At 43.7% G+C, this 24,570-nt stretch overlaps 1 protein-coding gene and 1 non-coding gene across 2 annotated transcripts in view; both read right to left on the reverse strand.

Moving 5' to 3' along the window:
- Positions 1-24,570, reverse strand: part of LOC124584853 (neuroligin 4-like) — a 300,880-nt gene that overhangs the window by 90,357 nt on the left and 185,953 nt on the right. The window contains exon 6 of the mRNA XM_047131372.1: positions 9,131-9,298. Within this exon, the coding sequence (XP_046987328.1) occupies positions 9,131-9,298 (168 nt within the window). The remainder of the gene's footprint in view (positions 1-9,130; positions 9,299-24,570) is intronic.
- Trnas-cga lies at positions 16,242-16,315 on the reverse strand. The gene has a single exon. It is a non-coding gene; the product is annotated as a tRNA-Ser (tRNA).

The following is a 24,570-nucleotide window of genomic DNA, read 5'->3' on the forward strand; positions in this document are numbered from 1 at the left end:
CACTCTTGTTAAGCAAATATATTTTCCTTCCTTTCTTGGCATTTCTTATTGCACTTGTAGTCATTGATGCAACCACTGACTTATGATCACTGATACCCTCTTCTACATTCACGGAGTCGAAAAGTTCCGGTCTATTTGTTGCTATGAGGTCTAAAACGTTAGCTTCACGAGTTGGTTCTCTAACTATCTGCTCGAAGTAATTCTCGGACAAGGCAGTCAGGATAATGTCACAAGAGTCTCTGTCCCTGGCTCCAGTTCTGATTGTGTGACTATCCCATTCTATACCTGGTAGATTGAAGTCTCCCCCTATTACAATAGTATGATCACGAAACTTCTTCACGACGTTCTGTAGGTTCTCTCTGAGGCGCTCAACTACTACGGTTGCTGATGCAGGTGGTCTATAGAAGCATCCGACTATCATATCTGACCCACCTTTGATACTTAACTTAACCCAGATTATTTCACATTCGCATTCGCTAATAACTTCACTGGATATTATTGAATTCTTTACTGCTATAAATACTCCTCCACCATTGGCGTTTATCCTATCCTTGCGGTATATATTCCATTCTGTGTCTAGGATTTCGTTACTGTTCACTTCCGGTTTTAACCAACTTTCCGTTCCTAATACTATATGCGCACTATTTCCTTCAATAAGAGATACTAATTCAGGAACCTTGCCCTGGATACTCCTGCAGTTTACCAATATTACGTTAACTTTTCCTGTTTTTGGTCTCTGAGGACGGACGTTCTTTATCAACGATGATAATGTCCTCTCTGGTAAGCCGTCAGGTATTTTATCGTTTCGCCCAAGGGGGGGTCCCTCTAACCTAAAAAACCCCCGTGTGCACGCCACACGTACTCTGCTACCCTAGTAGCTGCTTCCGGTGTGTAGTGCACGCCTGACCTGTCTAGGGGGGCCCTACAGTTCTCCACCCAATAACGGAGGTCGATGAATTTGCAACCATTATAGTCGCAGAGTCGTCTGAGCCTCTGGTTTAGACCCTCCACACGGCTCCAAACCAGAGGACCGCGATCGACTCTGGGCACTATGCTGCAGATATTAAGCTCAGCTTGCACTCCTCGTGCGATGCTGGTTGTCTTCACCAAATCAGCCAGCCGCCGGAAGGAACCAAGGATGGCCTCAGAACCCAAGCGGCAGGCGTCATTCGTTCCGACATGTGCTACTATCTGCAGCCGGTCACACCCAGTGCGTTCAATAGCTGCCGGAAGGGCCTCCTCCACATTACGGACGAGACCCCCCGGCAAGCACACCGAGTGCACACTGGCATTCTTCCCCGACCTACCCGCTATTTTCCTGAGGGGCTCCATAACCCGCCTAACGTTGGAGCTCCCTATAACTAATAGGCCCGCCCTCTGTGACTGAATACCCCAGTATCCACTGAGGCGGATAAAGGACTTGCAGATGCAGCACAAACACTGCACTGTACACACACTTATTACAGCCTTCCACATTTAGTACGGCCTGACTACACGGAATCGCAGCCGTGGTTTAGGATTACCCCCATGAGTAGAGCACCTATATCAACGTGCAATACATAGGGAACAATCTCTACCAACTGAAGCACTTATTAATAAGACACTGTTACCTTACAATAAAGATATCTGCAAAGGAGACGACGAAAGTGAGAGGGATGTATCAGAAACTAATGAGACAAAAAGAAACATTATGAAACTAAAACATAAAAGATCCGGCTGGTGTTGCAATTTTCCATTGCAGATGAAAGCATCGTGATATTTTGCACTTTACCACAAAATATCAACAAAATCAAAACCGCACGCAAATCTTGCAAACATGCAAATGGGTATGAAGTGCATTTCGACAGATACCCGTTAGCACAGGTCTGTATCCGATAATCCAAAAGAAATATGGGCTGTTGCATGATAAAATTTAGAACGTAACCAGAACGTTACGAACTACGGACACGCCGGCCGACTTCATAAGCCCAGATGCCAGAAACCATTCAATTCACTACATTCTAACAGAAGAAAATGAACCTCACAACACATCATCACGAGTTATCGCAAACAAAAAAAATTCAGGCGAAGTTATGCGAATTTCAAAAAAATCTTGTAAAATCCGGTCTGAAACCAAGTTTAGTCTTAAAAAAGAAGCTTCCTTCAAGAACACGTCAGATTGCTAAAACAAACAATGCAAAGGGAAAAGCTAACAGTTCCCAGACATAGAAGGGTACGGCATGCAGTTTGGAGCAGATGCCAAATATATTGTTATAGGGGCCGAAGACCATTTTTCTTTTTCAGAACTGAGGCTTCTGCCACATACAGCACAGAAGAAATGGTAATGCTCAGATTCTTTGTTAATTAACAACCTGTAAGGGATTTTCTTAAATTGTGAAAATGTTGAGTCAGTGTTAGAGTTCATTAATGAAAGTTCGCTAACAGAGTATCGATACACGATTATGCTTTTCGTATGCCTATGTCAATACATATTGAGTAATAAATGAAAGTAAACGGATTGCGTTTTTGACTACTGATCGAAGCATATTTGACTACTGATCGAAAAGTCCTAGGTCTCACGTTCGAAACCAGCCGTTGCTTAAATTTTGGAGGTAAGTCAGCAGCAATGGGGGCCAAAGACTTCCGGTATAAGGAGTCATCATTTTTTTGCAAACGGCCTTGTCGAAGAGGGCAGAGGAGAGGACAGAGGTTCCAAGTTCCTTTGGAATGCGTACTTGGCCATAAAGGGCGAAAGAAACGACAATGATCATCGGCGTTACCAAGAAGGAGGCAGTGGAAACCACAGCATGAGAGACATCCACAGGACATGTGACCTGCTATTGGAAGAAAGTCTTCATGATCTTTCCTCCGGGAGGGTACTGCCAAGTGCGAGATCATTATGAAAAAAGGATTGGGTAACCAACAAAAGGGATGACGTTCTATGTTGGGCGTGGAGTGTCGGAAGCCTGAAAGTTGTGAGGAAGGTAGTAAATGTGAGAAATGAAATTAAACGACAGTGTAAATACAGTGGAGGCAGTGAAGTGAAACGGAAAGTCTATAAGGATTTCGGGTCATATGAATATATGGTAATATCAACAGCAACTGAAAACGGTATAATGTGAGTAGGATTCGTTATGAAAAGGAAGGTAGGACAGAGAGTGATTTTAGTTACTGCGAACAATTCAGTGGTAGAGTCGTAGTCATCAGAATCAACAACAATAGTTGATGTGTATTCGCCGATGTTACGAGTGGAGAAGAAGAGTGAGAGAAAGTATATGAAAATACTGAACAGGTAATTTAGTATCTAAAGGAAAGTGATGGTATAACAAAATGGTGATTGGAACGTAGTTGTAAGGCAAAGAACAGAAGACAGTATTGCCAGAATCATAGAGGTGAAAGACTAATTGAGATCTGCATTAAATTTCAGTTAGTGATATCGAATTCACCGTTCAAAAATCAGAAAAGGAGGTGATATACTTGGGAAGGATCAGTAGACACTGGGACATTTCAGCTGGATTGAATTATGGTTAGCCGGCCGCTGTGGCCGAGCGGTTCTAGGCGCTTCAGTCCGGAACCATGCGCTGCTACGGTCGCAGGTTCGAATCCTGCCTCGGGCATGGATGTGTGTGACGTCCTTAGGATAGTTAGGTTTAAAGTAGTTCGAAGTTCTAGGGGACTGATAACCTCAGATGTTAAGTCCCATAGTGCTTAGAGCCATTTCAACCATTTGTTTTCCAATATGGTCAGACAGAGATTCTGAAATTGCGTATTGGATTGTAAGGCGTACCCAGGAGCTGATATACACTTTATGATCAAAAGTATCTTGAATCCTATTAATGGACTTTAACACCCAGTGTATCCCCCCCCTTCGCCTTTATGACTGCTCACATTCTCCTGGGCTTCTGGGGCCCATTAAAAGAAGATTCTGAATGTCTGTGGAGTAATGGCAGGAAATTCTTTCAGAGAAGACAGTGCTGTTGATCTCTGAGGACTAGACCGAAGTCGACGTTGTAACTCGTTCCGAAGGTGTTCTGTTGTGTTCAGCTTGGGGATGACAATCTTTTTCAGGAATGTTATTACACACAAACCATTGTCTCACAGATGCTGTTTTATGACAGGGGGAGAACTGCTCCTCTGCTGTACGTAGTACACAATACCCCATTTAGCATTTTCTCAAGCACAATAAGTGGATCACACTATCTATACGAAAAATACCTCACCACAACAAAATTTCTTCTGTATTTGACTGTTGGCGCTACACATAACGGAAGATAACGTTCTCCAAACATTCACCAAATCCAAACCATTCCATCGGATTTGCCAAAGCGTGATGATCACTTGAGTCTTCTCACAGCCTTGATTATCACAGACTTCAGAAAAGTGTGGCTTGTGAGGAGCCACTCGACCATTATACACCATACTTTCAAACTCCCTACGCACGGTCACGTGCTAACTGGACTGCTGGCAGCACTTTGAAACTCGGGAGTCTTTCCTCTCGCCGCTTTCATGTTATTTTTTGCATCCGACCTTCACAATGATCTACGGTTCCCATCCATCGGTTCGTGAGTGGCTGGTCTCGGTTTAGCTGTGGTGTTCTTTTGCGTCTCCACTTCACTGTCGCATCAACAACAGACGAGCAGCCTTAGAAGGGTGTAACTGTCCCTGATGGATTTGTTACTCAAGTGACATACAACGACTGGTCCGCTCTCAAAGTTACTGAGTTCTCCTGCCTGACTCAGTCTGCTGTTACTGCTTCTCTACTGAGAACACAGTGCTGCCCGCCTCCTTGTATACTGGCGGGTTTGCTTCTCGTGATACCTAGTGAACAATTTCGCTTTACACAGCGTTGTCTGAACACTTTTGATTAGGTAGCGTAGACTCGGATCACAGTAATACTGTGGAGTGAATTGAAGTTTAAGAAAAACGTGAGGAAGGATCAGCGTGGAAAGAAGTGCGATACTGAATTACTGAAGAATAATGAGGGGCACTTGAAATTGCCTAAAGCAATAGATACTACTATAATGAATACCACGGTAGGCGGTTCTGTTGAAGAGGAATGGACAGCTCTAAACAGGACATTCACGGAAGTTGGTCAGACACACATAGATATAAGGAAGGTAACTGCGAAGAAAGGTGCTGCATCAGAAGAAAAACGTCTAGTGACCGGCGAAAGAAGCAAATAGAAAAATGTTCAGGGGAATACAGGAATACAGCAATGCAAGTCACTTGGAAAGAAATAACATGAAGCCCAGTGAAGCCAAGCTAAATCGTCGCACGAAGAATGTGAAGAAATCGAAAAGGAAATAGTCGTCGGGAGGACTTATTCAGCATATAGAGTCAAAACAACTACGGTGAAATTAAAAGTAAGGCCGCAAACATAAAGAGCTGTTTAAGAAGGGGAGAACGTGTCTGATGACGTCACATAAGAAGAAATGAGACTCGATATGGGAGACGTAAGGTATCCAGTATTAAAGTCAGAGTTCAACACAGCCCTGGAAGATTCACAACAGAATAAAGCAGAAGGAATAGATAACATTGCTTTGCAATTTCTGAAATCTTGGGAGTAGTGCAACAAACGACTATTAAAGTTGGTCTGTAGAATCTATGAGACTGGAGAGTCAGCATGAGACTTTCGGAAAAATATCATCCACACAAACCCAAAGATAGAAAGGGGAGATAAATCTGAACTATCGCACAGTGAGTGTAATAGCTCACGGATCTAAGTTTCTGACAAAAATACAGCAGAAGAACTGAAACGAAAATTCAGGGTGAAATAATATCGATGATAAGATTTGGTGGAGTCATTGTTACCCTCATAGAAAGTGGGGAAGCAATACAAGATCTCTACAATGGAATGAGGAGTCTCTTGAGTGCAGAATATGGACTGAGAGTAAACTGAAGAAAGACGAAATTAATAACACGTAGCAGATATGAGATTAGCGATAAACTTAATATCGAAATTTGTGACCACGAAGTAGATGAAGTTAAAGAATTCTACTTGAAGCAAATTAAAACATGACAGACGAACGAAGGATGGCATAAAAAATAGTTTATCACGGGCAAAGAGGGTATTCCTGGCCAAGAATAATTCACTGACATCAGATAAAGGACTTAATTTGAGGAAAAACTTTTTGAGAATGAACGTTTGGAACGTAGCATTGTATGGTAGTGAAACATGGACTGTGGGAAAAAACGGAAAACAAGAATAACGAAGCGTCTGAGATATGGGGCTACAGAAGGATGTCTAAAATTAGGTGAACTGATAACGTAAGGGATGAGGGACTTCTCCGCAGAATCGGCGAGGAAAAAATGTACAGGAACCACTGACAACAAGGAGGAAAGAGGATGATATGATAGGTGTTACGATATCAGGAAACAGCGTACATGGTTCAAAATGTTCAAATGTGTGTGAATTCCTAAGGGACCTAACTGCTGAGGTCATCAGTTCCTAGACTTACACACTACTTAACCTAACTTTAACTAACTTACGCTAAGAAAAACGCGCAGCTGCTTACGTGGTGTGGTGCTAGAGGGAACGTAGACGGCAGAAACTGAAGGGAAGACAGAGATTGGAGTACATCCGACAAATAATATAGGAAGTTAGGTGCAAGTGATAGTCTGAAATGAAGAAGTTGGCAGAAGTAAGGAAATCGTGCTGGGCACGGATCGAACCAGTCTTAAAATTGATGACTCAAAAAAATATGTGACATGCAAGGCAACCAAGTGGCTTTCATATATGGTGACAATTATTGAACTATACGAAAGAAACCGTAAATTAGTTACAAACTACTGCGTGCACATACTTTATTCAACACATAAACGTCATTACATAATCAGATTTAGGTTATGACATGTTCGATATGCTTAACATCATTGATAATGATGTGGTGCAGACGAATAACGAAATTCTGCATGACACGTATTAAAAAGGGTGTAAGACAAGGATGTAGCCTTTCGTCCCTACTGTTCAATCTGTACGTTGAAGAATGGAAATAAAAGAAAGGTTCAGGAGTGGAATTAAAATTCAAGGTGAAAGGATATCAGTGATATGATTCGCTGATGACATTGCTATCCTGAATGAAAGTGGAGAAGACTTACAAGATCTGCTGAACGGAATGAACAGTCTAATGAGTACACAGTATTGCTTGAGAATAAATCGAAGGAAGACGAAGGTAATGAGAAGTAGTAGAAATGAGAACAGCGATAAACTTAACATCAGGATTGATGGTCACGAAGTCAATGAAGTTAAGGAATTCTGCTACCTAGGCAGTAAAATAACCAATGACGGAAGGAGCGTGTGGTGTTACAGACGAATGTTGAAAATTAGGTGGACTGATAAGGTAAGGAATGTGGAGGTTCTACGTAGAATCGGAGAGGAAAGGAATATGTGGAAAACACTGATAAGGAGAAGAGACTGGGTGATAGTGAAAGGTATGTGCTAAGGTCTGATCAGGGTAGCTCCAGAAAATAGTCGGTAGTTGCCAACCACAAGGTGGAACGAGTATAATATCTTTGAGTAGGAGGATCTTTGATGGTTAAGAGAGCCAGGCGCGCGCAGTAAAAAGACCGGAAGTCGCAGCTAGGTGCACGGAGGAAGCAGACGTGTGGTGACAGCGTTAAGTTAGGTCGCTGCCCCTGACCAAACTTTAGCATGTAAATGAGAGAAGATATATAATCATTTCAAATTGGCTTTTGTTAGATAATGTTCAGAGTTAGGATTTGTATGTCCAAGATTTGACGCCGTAAGCGTTTTGTAAAATTTTTTGTAAGAGTGATTCGTGCTACAAAAATGTTTGAAATAGTAGGTTTTGTGTAAGACTTAAAATTTTAACAATATATATATTGAGATCAACATTGTGTTTAAATCTAACAGCCTGAATCATAATCCACATCCTTCGCTTGTACTGAATATGAAAATAAGTAGTAAACTAAAGTTACCCACCAATGAAAGAACCAAGTAAACATCAGGGCAAAAAGTTGATTTTCCAGTACCATCTTAATGCCATTGCACAAACGGCATTATTCTCTTAAACTTGATTGCTGAGTCAAATACATGTTGCATTTCTGGCAAAATGGAGGAGTGCAAGAAACAAGTTCACAGACGCAGTCACATGCAGGTTTGCTGAATAATTAATTTAGAACAATCTTATCACTGATACTTTCACAGAATAAAAAAGGATACAATTTTGGTTAGATACTTTCAATAGGACATCTGTTAAGACATGAGGGAATGACTTCCATGGTACTAGAGGGAGCTGTAGAGGACAAGAACTGTAGAGGGAGACAGAGATTGCCATAAATTCGGCAAATAATTGAGGACGTAGGTTGCAAGTGCTATTCTGAGATGAAGAGGTTCTCACAGGAGAGGAATTCGTGGCGGGGTGCATCAAACCAGTCAGAAGACTGATGACCAAAAAAAATCATGTGTTTAATATAGCCCCACAAAAAGGAGTGAGGTGTGTTCAGATCCGGAGAATACAGCGGCGCATCGAAGCCTATACCAGTGGCCTCTGGGTAACGCAGAGCCAGATGCTGTCCCCAAAGTGCACTCTCTTGCTTCGATGGGGTTGAACTCCGTCTTGCATGAACCACATCCTGTCGAAAACAGGATCACTTTGGGTAATGGGGATGAAATCATCTCCCAAAACATTCAAACATCGGTCGGTAATCAGCGTACCATCGAGGAATATCGTACCGTTTATTCTGTGAGTGGACATTGTACACGAGGCAGTCACTTGTTGAAAGTGAAGAGACTTTTCGATCGGAAATTGCTGGTTCTCAGTCCCCAAAATGCGCCAGTTTTGCTTATGGACGAACCCATCCAAATGAAAATGGGCTTCTTCGCTAACCAAACCATAAAGCGCATACTAATTCCCATCACGCCCAGCAGCTAACCGTGCAGTTCGAACGTCCTAACGCAAACCGTTCAGAAGTTACAACGATTTTATTTCATATATTTCAAAAGTTTTCAACCTGTAAGAAAGGGCTTTACCAAGCCGAGATCCAGACAGATGCATTTAGCCATTCCTAGAAATCATCAAGCAGCGTATATCTATTGGTGCTAGAGTAGTGAGCTTCTCGCTACGCACGTGTCCAGCAGTTAAGGCGCCAGGGAGCCGCTTGTGCTGGACGCCTGGGCTACAGTACTCACCGTCGTAGAACTGGGCGCCCTCCTCCTGGAAGTGGTGGTGGCGCATGCTGAGGTCGGAGCCGCCGGGCCGGTGCAGCTGCGGGATCAGGTTGAGCCAGACGGACATCTTGTGGCCGCGGTAGTGGCTCTTCGTGTCAGCCTGCGACGAGCCCGCGCCGGCACCTACGCCTGCAACGCGAGTAGTTGTCATCACATCTCCGTCTGATATAGAAGGCAGAGCAATCATCTGCCAGCAGTATTCTGGACAGGACCTGCATACTGGTGTACCGGTTCTTAATGGTACACTGCAGTGTCCTACTTTCATTTTTACGTCTATAAGTGACAGTATGATTTACCTGTAAGTCAAATAACAAGCTTAACTGAAACTTCCTGGCAGATTAAAACTGTGTGCTGGACCGAGACTCGAACTCGGGACCTTTGTCTTTCGCGGGCAAGTGCTCTAGGTAGGAGACGAGGTACTGGCAGAAGTAAAGCTGTGAGGAGGAGGCGTGAGTCGTGCTTGGGTAGCTCAGTTGGTAGAGCACTTGCCCGCGAAAGGCAAAGGTCTTGAGTTCGAGTCTCGGTCCAGCATACAGTTTTAATCTGCCAGGAAGTTTCATATCAGCGCACACTCCGCTGCAGAGTGAAAATATCATTCTGGAAACATCCCCCAGGCTGTGGCTAAGCCATGTCTCCGCAATTTCCTTCCTTTCAGGAGTGCTAGTTCTACAAGGTTTGCAGGAGAGTTTCTGTAAAGTTTGGAAGGTAGGAGACGAGGTCCTGGCAGAAGTAAAGCTGTGAGGAGGGGGCGTGAGTCGTGCCTGGGTAGCTCAGTTGGTAGAGCACTTGCCCGCGAAAGGCAAAGGTCTTGAGTTCGAGTCTTGGCCCACCACACAGTTTTAATCTGCCAGGAAGTTTCATATCAGCGCACACTTCGCTGCAGAGTGAAAATATCATTCTGGAAACAAGCTTAACTGATTTCAGAGGTGCTTCTCTGGCAAAAATATCCCTCTATTCAAATACTATTTTTGGCATCACACATGGATACCACATCATATGTGGCAACTGAATTGAAAGTTCCCGTCAAATGCCGATAGCGGCCGTGCGGGATCCGTTGGACGCAATGGTGCACGCCCGCTGAACCACGCCACCGGCGGCGCTGGTAGACGAGCGCCTCTGCCGACGCAATATAGGACGGCCGGCGGCGGCCACGCAGCGCACTCGCTCTTGGAGGCTCTTGGTCACGTGACACTATGCAGACGGCGCCCAGTCGCGGCTCTGTCACCACCGTTCGCGCTTAGCTGAGCTGGCCTGTGCCTTGTTGACACCGAGACCTGGACTCTACTTCCTGCTGCATTATTTGTATTGAGTCTTCATACACTTGGAGAAATACAGGTTGAGTAAATCTTTACTGTGTTAACTTGTTCGCTAATCATTTATGCTGCTGTCCAGCTTTCCATGACGATAGTAATTGCACCATTCTGTAGTCCACCTCTCCTTACCATTGTGCTTGAAGTCTTACAGCCGCGCGGGATTAGCCGAGCGGCCTAGGGCGCTGCAGTCAGGAACTGTGCGGCTGGTCCCGGCGGGGGTTCGAGTCCTCCCTCGGGCATGGGTGTGTGTGTTTGTCCTTAGGATAATTTGGATTAAGTAGTGTGTAAGCTTAGGGACTGATGACCTTAGCAGTTAAGTCCCATAAGATTTCACACACATTTGAACATTTTTGAACATTTGAAGTCTTACACAACATTGTTTTTGCTCCAAATATACATAATTGTTTAATGTAACTGTGAATGCACTGTAGTGATACAAACAAGAATTTTTAACATTGTGCAGCCCTGTCAGCAACTGTGATGATTGAACGTGTAACACGTCAGTTGCAAATAGAAACCAAACTTTACCCAGGTTTCAGCCTAAGTAATTTGGTCTTCTTCGGTAGTTTAGTGTCACTCGCTTCTGAAGAAGGCCAAAGTATTTTGGCTGAAACCTAGGTAAAGTTTGGTTTCTATTTGCAACTGAGGCTGACGTGTTACATCTTGATACAAAAAAACTCTCTGTGGAGGGCCATCACAGCTCCCTGTGTTTTAAAAAACCTACTCTCATTCCTATGGATCCGCCTGCGCCTAACCTAAGAGCAACCTTCAAGGTCCACGAGGATAGTAATCCTGTCTGCCCAGTTGTGAATGCTTGTAGTGGGTTGACCATGAGTCGGAAAGACTTTTTGCTTGGTATATTCATAAATACTCTAAACCTCAGGTTCAGGCCACAATCCGAAATAGAGAGCACTTAATTTCTGAGTTTTCAAAGATAAATATACGTGAAGGCATCATGGCGTCGCTTGATGTCAGAACATGTATTCTAACATCCCTACAAAACGTGTTCAGTAAAGCCGGCTGAAGTGGCCGAGCAGTTCTAGGCGCTACAGTGTGGAGCCGCGCGACCGCTACGTTCGCAGTTTCGAATCCTGCCTCGGGCATGGATGTGTGTGATGTCCTTAGGTTAGTTAGGGTTAAGTAGTTCTAAGTTCTAGGGGACTGATGACCTCAGAAGTTAAGACCCATAGTGCTCAGAACCATTTGTTCAGTAAATCGTATCCGGGGATTTTAGTGCATTTAGTGGACGTCCAGAAGGCGATTTGGAAGATATTTTACAGCTTCTAGACATTCTTTTGAAACTCAGTTATTTTAAGTTTGGAGGTTGTACATAAATCCAAGAAAAAGGACTTGCAGTGGGTTCCCCTTTGTCTTATTGTCTTGCCAACATCTACATGACGCACTTTGAGTCTCAATATGATCACAAATCTCTAGACCACAAGGATAGCATTACTCTGAGGTTGCGATATGTAGACGATGTGTTTATGGTATATAGAGGTTCAAACGGTAACCATAACTAGTTTCTGTATCGTCTAAACTCCCTGCAGGATGTAATTCAATGTTCAATGGAATATAGTGTCGACAAGTTCTTACCGCATTTGGACCTACACGTAACTAAGGAACGAGCTACTTTCTATTTTGATGTTTTTCGGAAGACTATATTGCTAGCACGACTATCCATCGATCCTCTAATCATCCCATGAAATAAAGGGTGGCTTACCGGGCACTTTACTCCGTTTACAAAGCATACCCTAAAAAAGGAAGCTTTTCAACGAGAATACCAGACTATTCAGTATATAGCGGCCCAAAATGGCTACGTCAGCGATTTTCTGGAGAAGATCAATCAAGACATGAAATATATTCGGATGGACAACCGTCAGCTGCATAATGGAATGACGACAATGAAAATTTTTGCCTGATCTGGACTCGTACCGCAATTTCCCACTTATTGCGGGTGGTCATCTTACCATTAGGCTATCCGACTAAGAATCAGAACCGGACCCAAACTTCCATATGTCGTCAACCAAGTGCCTACAACCTGCACATGTACCTGTAATTCCCGAACAGTAGAGACTTTGTAATTGGAAGTCGATTGCCCGGTGTCGGCGGATAATTACCATACTGCAGTGCCTGTATTATTCAGAAAATGCAATGCTTAGTTCTTTCGGTCATGGATCGGCAAGCGTCTTTCAACTAAAATGTCTCCTCTATACGGGAATATTAAATAACAGATGTACGATTGCAGGTTGTACACACATGGTTGGCGACATGTGGAAGTTTGGCTGTAAGTCGTGCTCGGATAGCCTAATGGTCAGGCGACTCATCGCGATAAGCGGCAAATCCGGATTTTTTGGTCGTCATTCCATCATACAGCCGATGGTTGTCCATACTAGCAACTGCGAATACATTTCACGTATTTCGTAACGGCTGCGGTCGTTTTCGTGGCTGTTCCTACGGACGTGGATTCGTCTCCGAAGGAACTCTGCATCGCTTTTCTGAACAACATAGACACTGCAATGTGGCAGGGATCAATTAACCATCGGTAAGGAAAGGTCTGCCCGCTGTGCCCACTCGACAAGCGCTATTGGACCGTCCATCAACGTTCCTTCCATCTGATACAAATGGCGTTAGACCAAGTTATCGCAGAGTACCGTATTCTGATAGTGTATCGACATATGTTGCCAGAAAGTTAAAAAAGAAAAATATCCGTTCAGAATTCTATGCTTCTAGAAATATATGTTTCTGACTGGGCACAATTTTAATACAAGGTTTAAAGAACATGTAAGCCCCGCCTGCCGTAAATCAGTTGTCTCAGTTCACATAAGAGAAATGAGTTATCCTATTCCCAGCATTGAAATGCGTATACATATTATATTTAAGGAAACAAGAAGAAATGTTTCAAACCTTCTGTAGGAAAAAAAGCCCCAGTCTCAACTCTGAATAATCAGATTGAATTGACACGCTGCATATCCTATCTAATATCCTTGCGATTCTTCAATCTGATAAAGAGCCAGCTTCATTATAGTCCTACATTGCTAATTTATGCTATTTTTTGGTGAAGCACCATCTGACTCACCGAGATAAACTGACCCTACAAGAACTATTGTTACTCTGATTAACGTTACCGCACAAAAAACTTTTTTTATTTCCTTAAGATCACAAAAGTTTTTGGTCATCAGACAACCGGTTTCGCTCAGCGATGAACATCTTCAGATCTTTTTTGAAACATCTGATAATATAATAAAGCCAAAAAATACACAAAAACAGTTTAGTATCGTCGAACATTTTTAAAATATGGTGGAAACTAGGCCACAGGGCAGACTGAGTTCTCCTGTCAAACGTACTGCTGTTCACAGCATTCATATTGAATGATTTAGCGAAAATCACGGAAAATCGAAATCTGGATGGCTGGACAGTGATCTGAACCACCGTCCTCACGAATGCAAGTCCAACGTGCTGGCCGCTGTGAATACCAATGCCTCATCACTGCGAATCCTCACTCGGTTTCAGAACCTGAACCAGTTTAAATACCGGAGGCCTCAAAGTTCATCCTAAACTGTGTCAACGTACTTCCCATAAGTATTAGTGGTAAATTAAAATACTGTTAACATTTTGTTTTGTTTTATAATGATAAATGAAAATAATATGAAACATGTTTTTAAACATATTTCGGAACACCGATTTGTAGTGTGCAGTATACTGTATGACACCTGAAAGATTTCACAGCACCAAACACTGATAGTACACTGTATGACAAAGGGCCGTATAATACATACGTCAAAAAAGTTTTGCATCGCCTCGGTTCCTAGAGTTCCGGAACCGGTACAGAAAATTGTAAGAGAGATCAATGTAAACATCAATTATGCCCTTTTTGTTGCTCATGAAAACCATACATTGCGTGTTGTACCACCATACAGCGAGATCTTCGGGAGTGGTGGTCCAGATTCCTGTACACACCGGTACCTCTAATACCCAGTAGCACGCATACCTGTGTTCGTCATGCCATACTATTCACAAGTTCATCAAGGCACTGTTGGTCCAGATTGTCCCACTCCTCAACGACGATGCCCCGTAGATCCCTCAGAGTGGTTGCTGGGTTACGTCTCCGTAAAAAGCCCTTTTCAATCTATCCCAGGCATGTTCGATAGGGTTCATGTCTGGAGAACATGCTGGCCACTCTAGTCGAGCGATGTCGTTATCCTGAAGGAAGTCATTCACAAGATGTGCACGACGGGGGCACGAATTGTCGTCCATGAAGACGAATGCCTCGCCAATATCCCGCCGATATGGAAGCACTATCGGTCGGAGGATGGCATTCACGTATCGTACAGCCGTTACGGCGCCTTTCGTAACCACCAGCGGCCACACATAATGCCACCTCAAAACATCAGGGAACCTCCAGCTTGCTTCAGCTTGTCTAAGGCGTTCAGCATGGTTCAAATGGCTCTGAGCACTATGGGACTAAACTGTTGTGGTCATCAGTCCCCTAGAACTTAGAACTACTTAAACCTAACTAACCTAAGGACATCACACATCCCATGTCCGAGGCAGGATTCGAACCTGCGACCGTAGCGGTCGCGCAATTCCAGACTGTAGCGCCTAGAACCGCTCGGCCACTCCGGCCGGCCGTTCAGCATGACCGGGTTGCTTACAAACACGTCTCCGACGATTGTCTGGTTGAAGGCATCTGCGACACTCATCGGTGAAGAGAACGTGATGCCAATCCTGAGCGGTCCATTCGACATTTTGTAGGACCCAACTGTACCGTGCTGCTTGGTGTCGTGTTTGCAAAGATAAACCTCGCCATGGACGTTGGGAGTGAAGTTGCGCATCATGCAGCCTATTGCGCTCTGTTTGAGTCGTAACACGACGTCCTGTGGCTGCACAGAAAGTATTATTCAATGTGGTGGCGTTGCTTTCAGGGTTCCTCCTAACCATAATCCATAGGGAGCGGTCATTGTGTTTCTGTATTCCTGAACTTCCCTGAACATTGTTGGAATTATTTCTTCTGTTACACATGGTTTCTTCGCAGTTACTTTCTTTGTAGCTATCGTTTTCTTTCCAACTTTGGTGATAACCCTTTTTAGAGATGTCCATTCCTCTTCACCTGAAATGCCCATTGAGCTAATCCCTTTTTGCAATATCTATAGCCACAGAGAGCTTCAAGTATCTCTTCATTCCTTGTACTTACATATGACACTTCTTTGCGTATTCATTCTTCCTTACTAGTCCCTTAAACTCCAGCCTATTCTTCATCAGTGCCGAACTGTGCTCTAAGTCTATATCTGCTACTTGATAAGTATTACAATCCAGTATCTGGTTTCGGAATCACAGCCTGACCATGACGTAATCTAAATCAAATCTTCCTTGTATCTCCCGGGCGTATCCAAGCAGACCTCCTCCTCTTGAGATTTTTAAATAGAATATACGCTGAAACTTCCTAGCAGGTAAAACTGTGTGCTGGACCGAGACTCGAACTCGGGACCATTGCCTTTCGCGGGCAAGTGCTCTACGCGACTGAGCTACCCAAGCACGACTCACGCCCCGTCCTCACAGCTTTAATTCCGCCAGTACCTCGTCTCCTAACTTCCAAACTTCACAGAAGCTCTCCTGCGGATCTTGCAGAACTAGCACTCCTGGAAGGAAGGCTATTGCCGAGACATGGCTTAGCCACAGCCTGGGGGATGTTTCTAGAATGAAATTTTCACTCTACAGCGGAGTGTGCGCTGATATGAAACTTCCTAGCAGGTTTGAACTGTGTGCCGGACCGAGACTCGAACTCGGGGCCGTTGCCTTTCGCGGGCAATGCTCTACCGACTGAGCTACCCAAGCACGACTCACGCCCCGTCCTCACAGATTTAATGCCGCCAGTACCTCGTCTCCTAACTTCCAAACTTCACAAAAGCTTTCCTGCGAACCTTGCAGAACTAACACTCCTGGAAGGAAGGATATTGCGGAGACATGGCTTAGCCCCAGCCTGGGGGATGTTTCCAGAATAAAATTTTCACTGTATAGCGGAGTGTGCGCTGATATGAAACTTCCTGGCAGATTAAAACTGTGTGCCGGACCGAGACTCGAAATCGGGACCATTGCCTTTCGCGGGCAAGTGCTCTACCGCAGGAGAGCTTCTGTGAAGTTTGGAAGGTAGGAGACGAGGTACTGGCGGAATTAAAGCTGTGAGGACGGGGCGTGAGTCGTGCTTGGGTAGCTCAGTCGGTAGAGCACTTGCCCGCGAAAGGCAAAGGTCCCGAATTCGAGTCTCAGTCCGGCACACAGTTTTAATCTGCCAGGAAGTTTCATATGAGCGCACACTCCGCTGTATAGTGAAAATCTCATTCTAGAATATTCGCTGTTAATAGCTGAAATTTATTGGAGAACTCAATCTTTCTTCGCTCTCATTCCTAGTACCAAGGTGAAATTCTCCCGTAAACCTTTCTTCTACTGCTTCCCCTACAACTGCATTCCAATTCCATATCACAATTACATTGTCATCTCCCTTTACGTACTGAATTACTCTTCCATTTTTCTCATATGCTTTCTCTGTCTCTTGGTGTTCGGCTAGCGACGTCGGTCTGTGAGCCTGAACAATTGTTGTCGGTATTGGTTTGCTGTCGTTTCTGATGGGAACAAACCTATTACTGAACTCTTCAATGTAATTCAATCTCTGCCCTGCATTCCTACTCATAACGAATTCTACGCCAATATACTAACATGAAAAAAAGTTTTGCTTCACACCGTTTCACAGAATTCCTGAAGATAGACGTGGACTGTGGATATTGTATCACAGACACAGTCCCTCTGACTGTTCAGAGACGTCACTAAACCCGCCCAAAGAGTTAAACAACTCTGCATGAGCAGTGACAATTAGACGGAGGGGGTCCGGCAGCTGATCAGTTCCCGTCATTCCGCCAGAAAGGAGATACACGGTTCGTGTTGTCTGTAGTTCATCCATGCCTAGACGGTCATTACCGCGGTTCGATCGCGTCTGCATTGTTACGTTGTGCCAGGAAGGGCTCTCAACAAGGGAAGTGTCCAGGCGTCTCGGAGTGAACCAAAGCGATGTTGTTCGGACATGTAGGAGATACAGGGAGACAGGAACTGTCGATGTTATGCCTCGCTCACACCACCCAAGGGCTACTGCTGTAGTGGATGACCGCTACCTACGGAATATGATTCGGAGGAACCCTAAAAGCAACTCCACCAGGACGTCGTGTTACGACTCAAACAGAGCGCAATAGGCTGCATGATGCGCAACTTCACTCCCAACGTCCATGGCGAGGTCCATCTTTGCAACCACGACACCATGCAGCGCTGTACAGATGGGCCCAACAACATGCCGAATGGACCGCTCAGGATTGGCTTTACGTTCTCTTCACCGATGAGTGTCGCATATTCCTTCAAACACACAAACGTTGGAGAAGTGTTTGGAAGCAACCCGGTCAGGCTGAACGCCTTAGACAACTGTCCAGAGAGTGCTGCAAGGCGGAGGTTCCCTGATGTTTGGAGGTGGCATTATGTGGGCCGACGTACGCCGCTGGTGATCATGCAAGGCGCCGTAACGGCTGTACGATACGTGAATGCCATCCTCCGTCCGATAGTGCAACTATATCGGCAGCGTATTGGCGAGGCATTCGTCTTCATGGACGACAGTTCGCGCCCCCGTCGTGCACGTTTTTTGAATGACTTCCTTCAGGATAACGATATCGCACGACTAGAGTGGCCATCATGTTATCCAGACATGAGCCCCATCGAACATGCCTGGAATGGATTGAAAAGGGCTGTTTTTGGACGACCAACCAACCACTCTGAGGGATCTACGCCGAATCGCCGTTGAGGAGTGGGACAGTCTGGACCAACAGTGTCTTGATGAACTTGTGAATAGTATGACACGACGAACACAGGCATGCATCAATGCAAGATGACGTGGTACCGGGTATTAGAGGTTCCGCTGTGTACAGCAGTCTGGACCATCACCTCTGAAGGTCTCGCTGTATGGTAGTACAACATGCAATGTGTGGTTTTCGTGAGCCATAAAAAGGGCCTAAATGATCTTTATGTTGATCTCTGTTCCAATTTTCTGTACAGGTTCCGGAACTCCCGGATTTGGCGTGATGTAAAACTTTTTTGATGTGAATATTTTACACTGCTTATAGATAATGAGTATATTTTCGTGACTCGACCTGTTTTTGCTCCCCCCCCCCCACCCCCAAAATAACATCTCATCCCTCAAGGGGCTATTTACCGTCATGCTGGAAACTAATGTTAACAAAATAAACATACAAAATATTCATTAGTTTCTAAAAATTTAATTTATTGTCTTTCAGGACTTGCCCATACAGTCATCTCGATAGGGGAATGTCAATTACGACTAGAACGTAAGGACAAAAGAAAAGCCAGTCCCAAGCGGAGAAAATCTCCGACCGAGGCAGGAATCGGAGTCGGACCTCTTGAGTTAGCAATCCCCCACTCTGACCTAACTTCTACTGAGGCGGGCTGCATTAGGTTATTGCACGGTTGTCAAAACTTGAAAAGGAGGTACACAACCGACACGTCTCCTAGTTTCCTCATATATAGTGCAGTTGTAGCACATACTCACATGTAACAGATGCTGCTCTAGTATGATGCGTTTCTCAAGCTTTTCCAGAAATAGACGTCCAAAGTTTGCGAGCTAGTTAAATATCACAGGAGTGGGTCTGCTGTCGTGGAGCGCCGTTAGTGCAACCAAATAGGACTGGGTTCGAGTAATTTCAATTGTTTTCCTAAACTGTTTGTATCGCTACGACGAATCTCGTTTCTTCGGGAACGATCAGTAACAATCATTTGAAATATTAAACTGCGAATATTTGTTTATCGATACTTCCATGCACATATTGCATTGAAGTGACACAGAGCTATACTTTCTTTGAATGACGTACACCGTGTTTGTGACACGTGCGTGACTCTATGGATAAATAAATGTTCATTTCATCACTATTCGTTGTTATACCTCGATTACACGACATTATCATTATTTTTTATTCATTTCCGAAGAAACATGATCCATTGCAGCAATACAAGTGTTTGGTGGAAGATAAGAGAAAAAGAAAGATATTGGACTCTAATGCAGTACTGCCACCGGTTGCCTGGGAATAATTTAATCCCTTTAATTGGAATCTGATTCTACAAAAAAAGCATTCTGCAGTTTATCGGTATAGTATTCGTACAAATATCCAAAAAAATAATTAGAATAAGCATAGTTAACGCCAAAAATTACATGGAGTCTTATCTAACGCCGGATGTGTTGCTTTATGTAGATGGGAAGCATCGATATTCGTGACTGAATAATTAGTGGCTTATACATGTGAAATGATCAGTTCGACATTATAAGCGCGTAATGTTACAAAATCTTGACATTCAGTTTGAATGAACTTTATACCACAGATTCGGTACACGGCAGTACAGAGATGATTAGGATTTTAAACCAGTATATAAATTCTAACTATAAGAATCCAATAGTATACGAATCCATCAGGCGCTCCAATCAGAGTCTGTAAACACTGTGAGATGAAATCAAATAGAACCTGTATATGTTTTGTGGAATCTCCCTCCAAGCTCACCCAGAAACCATACATAGTGGATGCTGGAGGGTCGTAACGCGCAAGTTGCCCATCAGCTGTACACCAGACATTTTCAGTGGGGTGTTTATCAAGAGGGCGTTCAGTTCGGCCGTCGAAGAAGAACTGCACACTCGGCATCACGTATGGACATAAACTGTCCAGCTGAAGTACAGTGTGTGATGTTGCCTGAAGGATGGGCAGTACCTCCCGTTGTAGAAGTTCGTGTTCTGATTGATACACTAGCTTCCCTGAACGCTATTTTCGTAAGTTGATCCGTAACGCTTTTCAGAAATTCAGGCTGCCAGTCAGAACTGTACCGTTAAATATCTATGTTTCATTCGGTACAGGACAGATTGACGGAATTATATTTAGAGGCACTGCGACAGATAACATCGAAATTTCGACGAAGAGACTAGAGCACAGCAGTTGTATGTTCTAGCTTGTAGGTTAAACTGTATACTCCAGCAGCCTATCATCGCTGTGTAGAACTCTCTTCCAGTCAATGACCTAAGGTTCGTTTTACTGTCGCAGCAACATCTACTGCACTAGCTGAAGTGTCAGGTATGACATTCATTCTCCAGAGGCCGACTCTACTGCTTCATTTAAACTCAGCACATGTTGCTATTGTGCACTTTCATATCGACACAGAACACTGACAATTGTTATCACGTTTTTAATGTATTTGTAGTCTCTTCTCTGACTCAGCTTGGCGCATCACTACGTCTTCTGGTTACATATGTTTTTCAGTGTGAAAGAGTCACTGTTTACTTCCATAGCCAATGCAGAAATCGGATCTGTAAGCACTACAACGGAATGTGCAAACAAATTGCAGATACTGTTAGGTCGTAGGCCGACTACGAAACACATGTCGACTAGAACTAAATATCACTCTAATCCGTGTCCTTCGGAGAATTCTCTGTATGAGGTATGACCTGAATAATTTCGTTGAGGGTGGTATTGCATTGCCAAAGGTTTTTAACCAATCTTTCATAAAAGCTAAGATCATCCTTTAAGTTCTGTAAAATTTGCTAAAAAAACCTCAACACTCCGATAAAGAGTATATAAGACGCCTTTTATAAAAGACCTTTGACAAAGTTGTTCTACGGTGTAATACGGGATTAAGCATCACAACAGCAGGCCGTGATCATTTTTATTTATTTTTATTAAGGATTTACATATCACCTACTGGAAGTGAGTTCTACTGGGCCAACGTGTATATCATGTGTCTAATAAAAGTTTGTAACTCCCGGAAAACAGCTCTGCACATCCCCGTGGTATTGGATTCATGCAGGCCATTGTTTCTGGATGATGCAATTTTCACAAACTTTAGTGTACTTAGAATCACTAACAAGAGTAATGTAGAGCTGAACGACAACAACAATCCAACAGACGCTTAACTGAGATCAGTTCGGTTTCATATAAAGCAATGAACTGCACCAGTAATTTTTTACTTTGGACATACTTACTGAAGGGAGAGTCAAATCCCCTACAGCTTTTATCGTCAGCTTTGTTGAATACCAAATCACTGTCGCTGTTGAGCAGGTACTTACTTACTTACAGCCAATCCTGAAATTGGTTGAAAAACAACCAGAAAAAAAGAAGAATAAATACACATTTGGATCCCTTGCCAAATGTTTGACATTTTGAAAAAAAAAATTGTATTAAGTAGACGAACAGAAGGTACCTAAAAATAGAAATAATAAAAACGGAAACAAAGGAATGCAAATTCTTGTGAAGAAGCTCATCACCACAGTTCGGAAGAGTCAGACAAACTGGCTCTAGGAAGGGAGGTAACAAATAGACTGGTGAGGGCGAAGAATAAATATGAAGGAAGGGATAACTAGAAAGAATAGAGCAGGTGGAACAATTATGGAAAAGTATAAAAAAAAGAAATATGTTTGGGGTATCGACTAATAATTCTGGTAATAACTACGTATAATTAAAGTGGAAATATTATAACATTTGAATATGCACCCACTTTGAGCTGTTGGATGTAGCAGAGATGTACAGACGAAGTGAGGAAGATGACAGAAAAGGATTAAGAATGACATACAAAAAATTGTAACCCAAGTGAGTAAAAATGTTTTAAATATTTATTACATAAGTTTTTCTCAGTCCATTTGAAAGAAAAAACGAGAAAGCTGTCAATTACAATAAGAAGATAATTTTATCATTTTTATTTAGGTTAACTTCGCCAACGAGTAAATAATCTATGGGCGATAGTTTACTGAATCCGATAACCACATTTTGACCCACTACCACTGTCTCCTCTCTTGTGCCCATCTCTTCATCTCAGATTAACAGTATAGCTACCCAATATCCGCCGATATTTTTCGTATATATTCCAGCCTGTCTTCTCCTGCAACTTTTGCCTCTTTCATGGAAGTGTTTCCTTGATGTCTTAACAAATGTACAGTCATCCTGTTCCTTGTTCTAGTTTAATGTGTTTTCTTCATACTCCTTCTTTCAGTTGTTCTGCGTAAAAAGCTCCCCATCTCTTACCATGTCACATTTTAGACAACGACACAAATTAAAGTAGATCTTGCAACGCCAAAACTTAATCTGAATACGAGGGCAGTTCAATAAGTAATGCAACACATTTTTTTTCTGAAACAGGGGTTGTTTTATTCAGCATTGAAATACACCAGGTTATTCCCCAACCTTTTAGCTACACAACACTATTTTTCAACGTAATCTCCATTCAATGCTACTGCCTTACGCCACCTTGAAATGAGGGCCTGTATGCCTGCACGGTACCATTCCACTGGTCGATGTCGGAGCCAACGTCGTACTGCATCAATAACTTCTTCATCATCCGCGTAGTGCCTCCCACGGATTGCGTCCTTCATTGGGCCAAACATATGGAAATCCGACGGTGCGAGATCGGGGCTGTAGGGTGCACGAGGAAGAACAGTCCACTGAAGTTTTGTGAGCTCTTCTCGGGTGCGAAGACTTGTGTGAGGTCTTGCGTTGTCATGAAGAAGGAGAAGTTCGTTCAGATTTTTGTGCCTACGAACACGCTGAAGTCGTTTCTTCAATTTCTGAAGAGTAGCACAATACACTTCAGAGTTGATCGTTTGACCATGGGGAAGGACATCGAACAGAATAACCCCTTCAGCGCCCCAGAAGACTGTAACCGTGACTTTACCGGCTGAGGGTATGGCTTTAAACTTTTTCTTGGTAGGGGAGTGGGTGTGGCGCCACTCCATTGATTGCCGTTTTGTTTCAGGTTCGAAGTGATGAACCCATGTTTCATCGCCTATAACAATCTTGGACAAGAAATTGTCACCCTCAGCCACATGACGAGCAAGCAATTCCGCACAGATGGTTCTCCTTTGCTCTTTATGGTGTTCGGTTAGACAACGAGGGACCCAGCGGGAACAAACCTTTGAATATCCCAACTGGTGAACAATTGTGACAGCACTACCAACAGAGATGTCAAATTGAGCACTGAGTTGTTTGATGGTGATCCGTCGATCATCTCGAACGAGTGTGTTCGCACGCTCCGCCATTGCAGGAGTCACAGCTGTGCACGGCCGGCCCGCACGCGGGAGATCAGACAGTCTTGCTTGATCTTGCGGCGATGATGACACACGCTTTGCCCAACGATTCACCGTGCTTTTGTCCACTGCCACATCACCGTACACATTCTGCAAGCGCCTATGAATATCTGAGATGCCCTGGTTTTCCGCCAAAAGAAACTCGATCACTGCCCTTTGTTTGCAACGCACATCCGTTACAGACGCCATTTTAACAGGTCCGCACAGTGCTACCACCTGTCGGAAGTCAATGAAACTATACGAGACGAAGCGGGAATGTTTGAAAATATTCCACAAGAAATTTCCAGTTTTTTCAACCAAAATTGCCCGAGAAAAAAAAGTGTTGCATTACTTATTGAACTGCCCTCGTACTTCTCAACGTTGCGATGTGGGTTCAAAGAGCAGAATTAACATTTCGTATTTCTTTTATTCTTAATCGATACTCACTGCCTGAAAAAAGAGTGAAGTACCAACAAGACACTATCGGATGTCATTGCTGTTTCCTATACCTGCACAGCATCGACAGGTGTGTAAAGGATTAGAGTTACAATTCTCTGTGACAGGATAAAGAACCATCAGAGTCTATTAGTGGAGTTCGTGTTAAGTGTTGTTAGCAGGCCTGGCAGGGATATAAGGGGTATGAACAACGTGAAGTGCTAAGCGATCACTTTTGAAGACACTGATGTCTGCGCACACATTTTCGATTAGCGTTGACATCACCTGACGGAGTTTGAAAGGGGAACCATTGTGGGTCTCCATTTGATAGGCTAGTCAAATCGTGTAGTATCCAAATTTGTGGGACATTCGGACACGACAGAGACATAGTGTTGGAATGCATAGGGAGAGACTGAGGACACATAACTGTTGTCAAGGTTCCAGTCAATCACGTCTCACCACCCCAAAAGAGATTCGCCATATTATGCACCAAGAGCAACGTAAGGCCTTCACATCTG

Source organism: Schistocerca americana, chromosome 1, assembly GCF_021461395.2.
Source record: "Schistocerca americana isolate TAMUIC-IGC-003095 chromosome 1, iqSchAmer2.1, whole genome shotgun sequence".
Classification (NCBI taxonomy): Eukaryota; Metazoa; Arthropoda; class Insecta; order Orthoptera; family Acrididae; genus Schistocerca; species Schistocerca americana.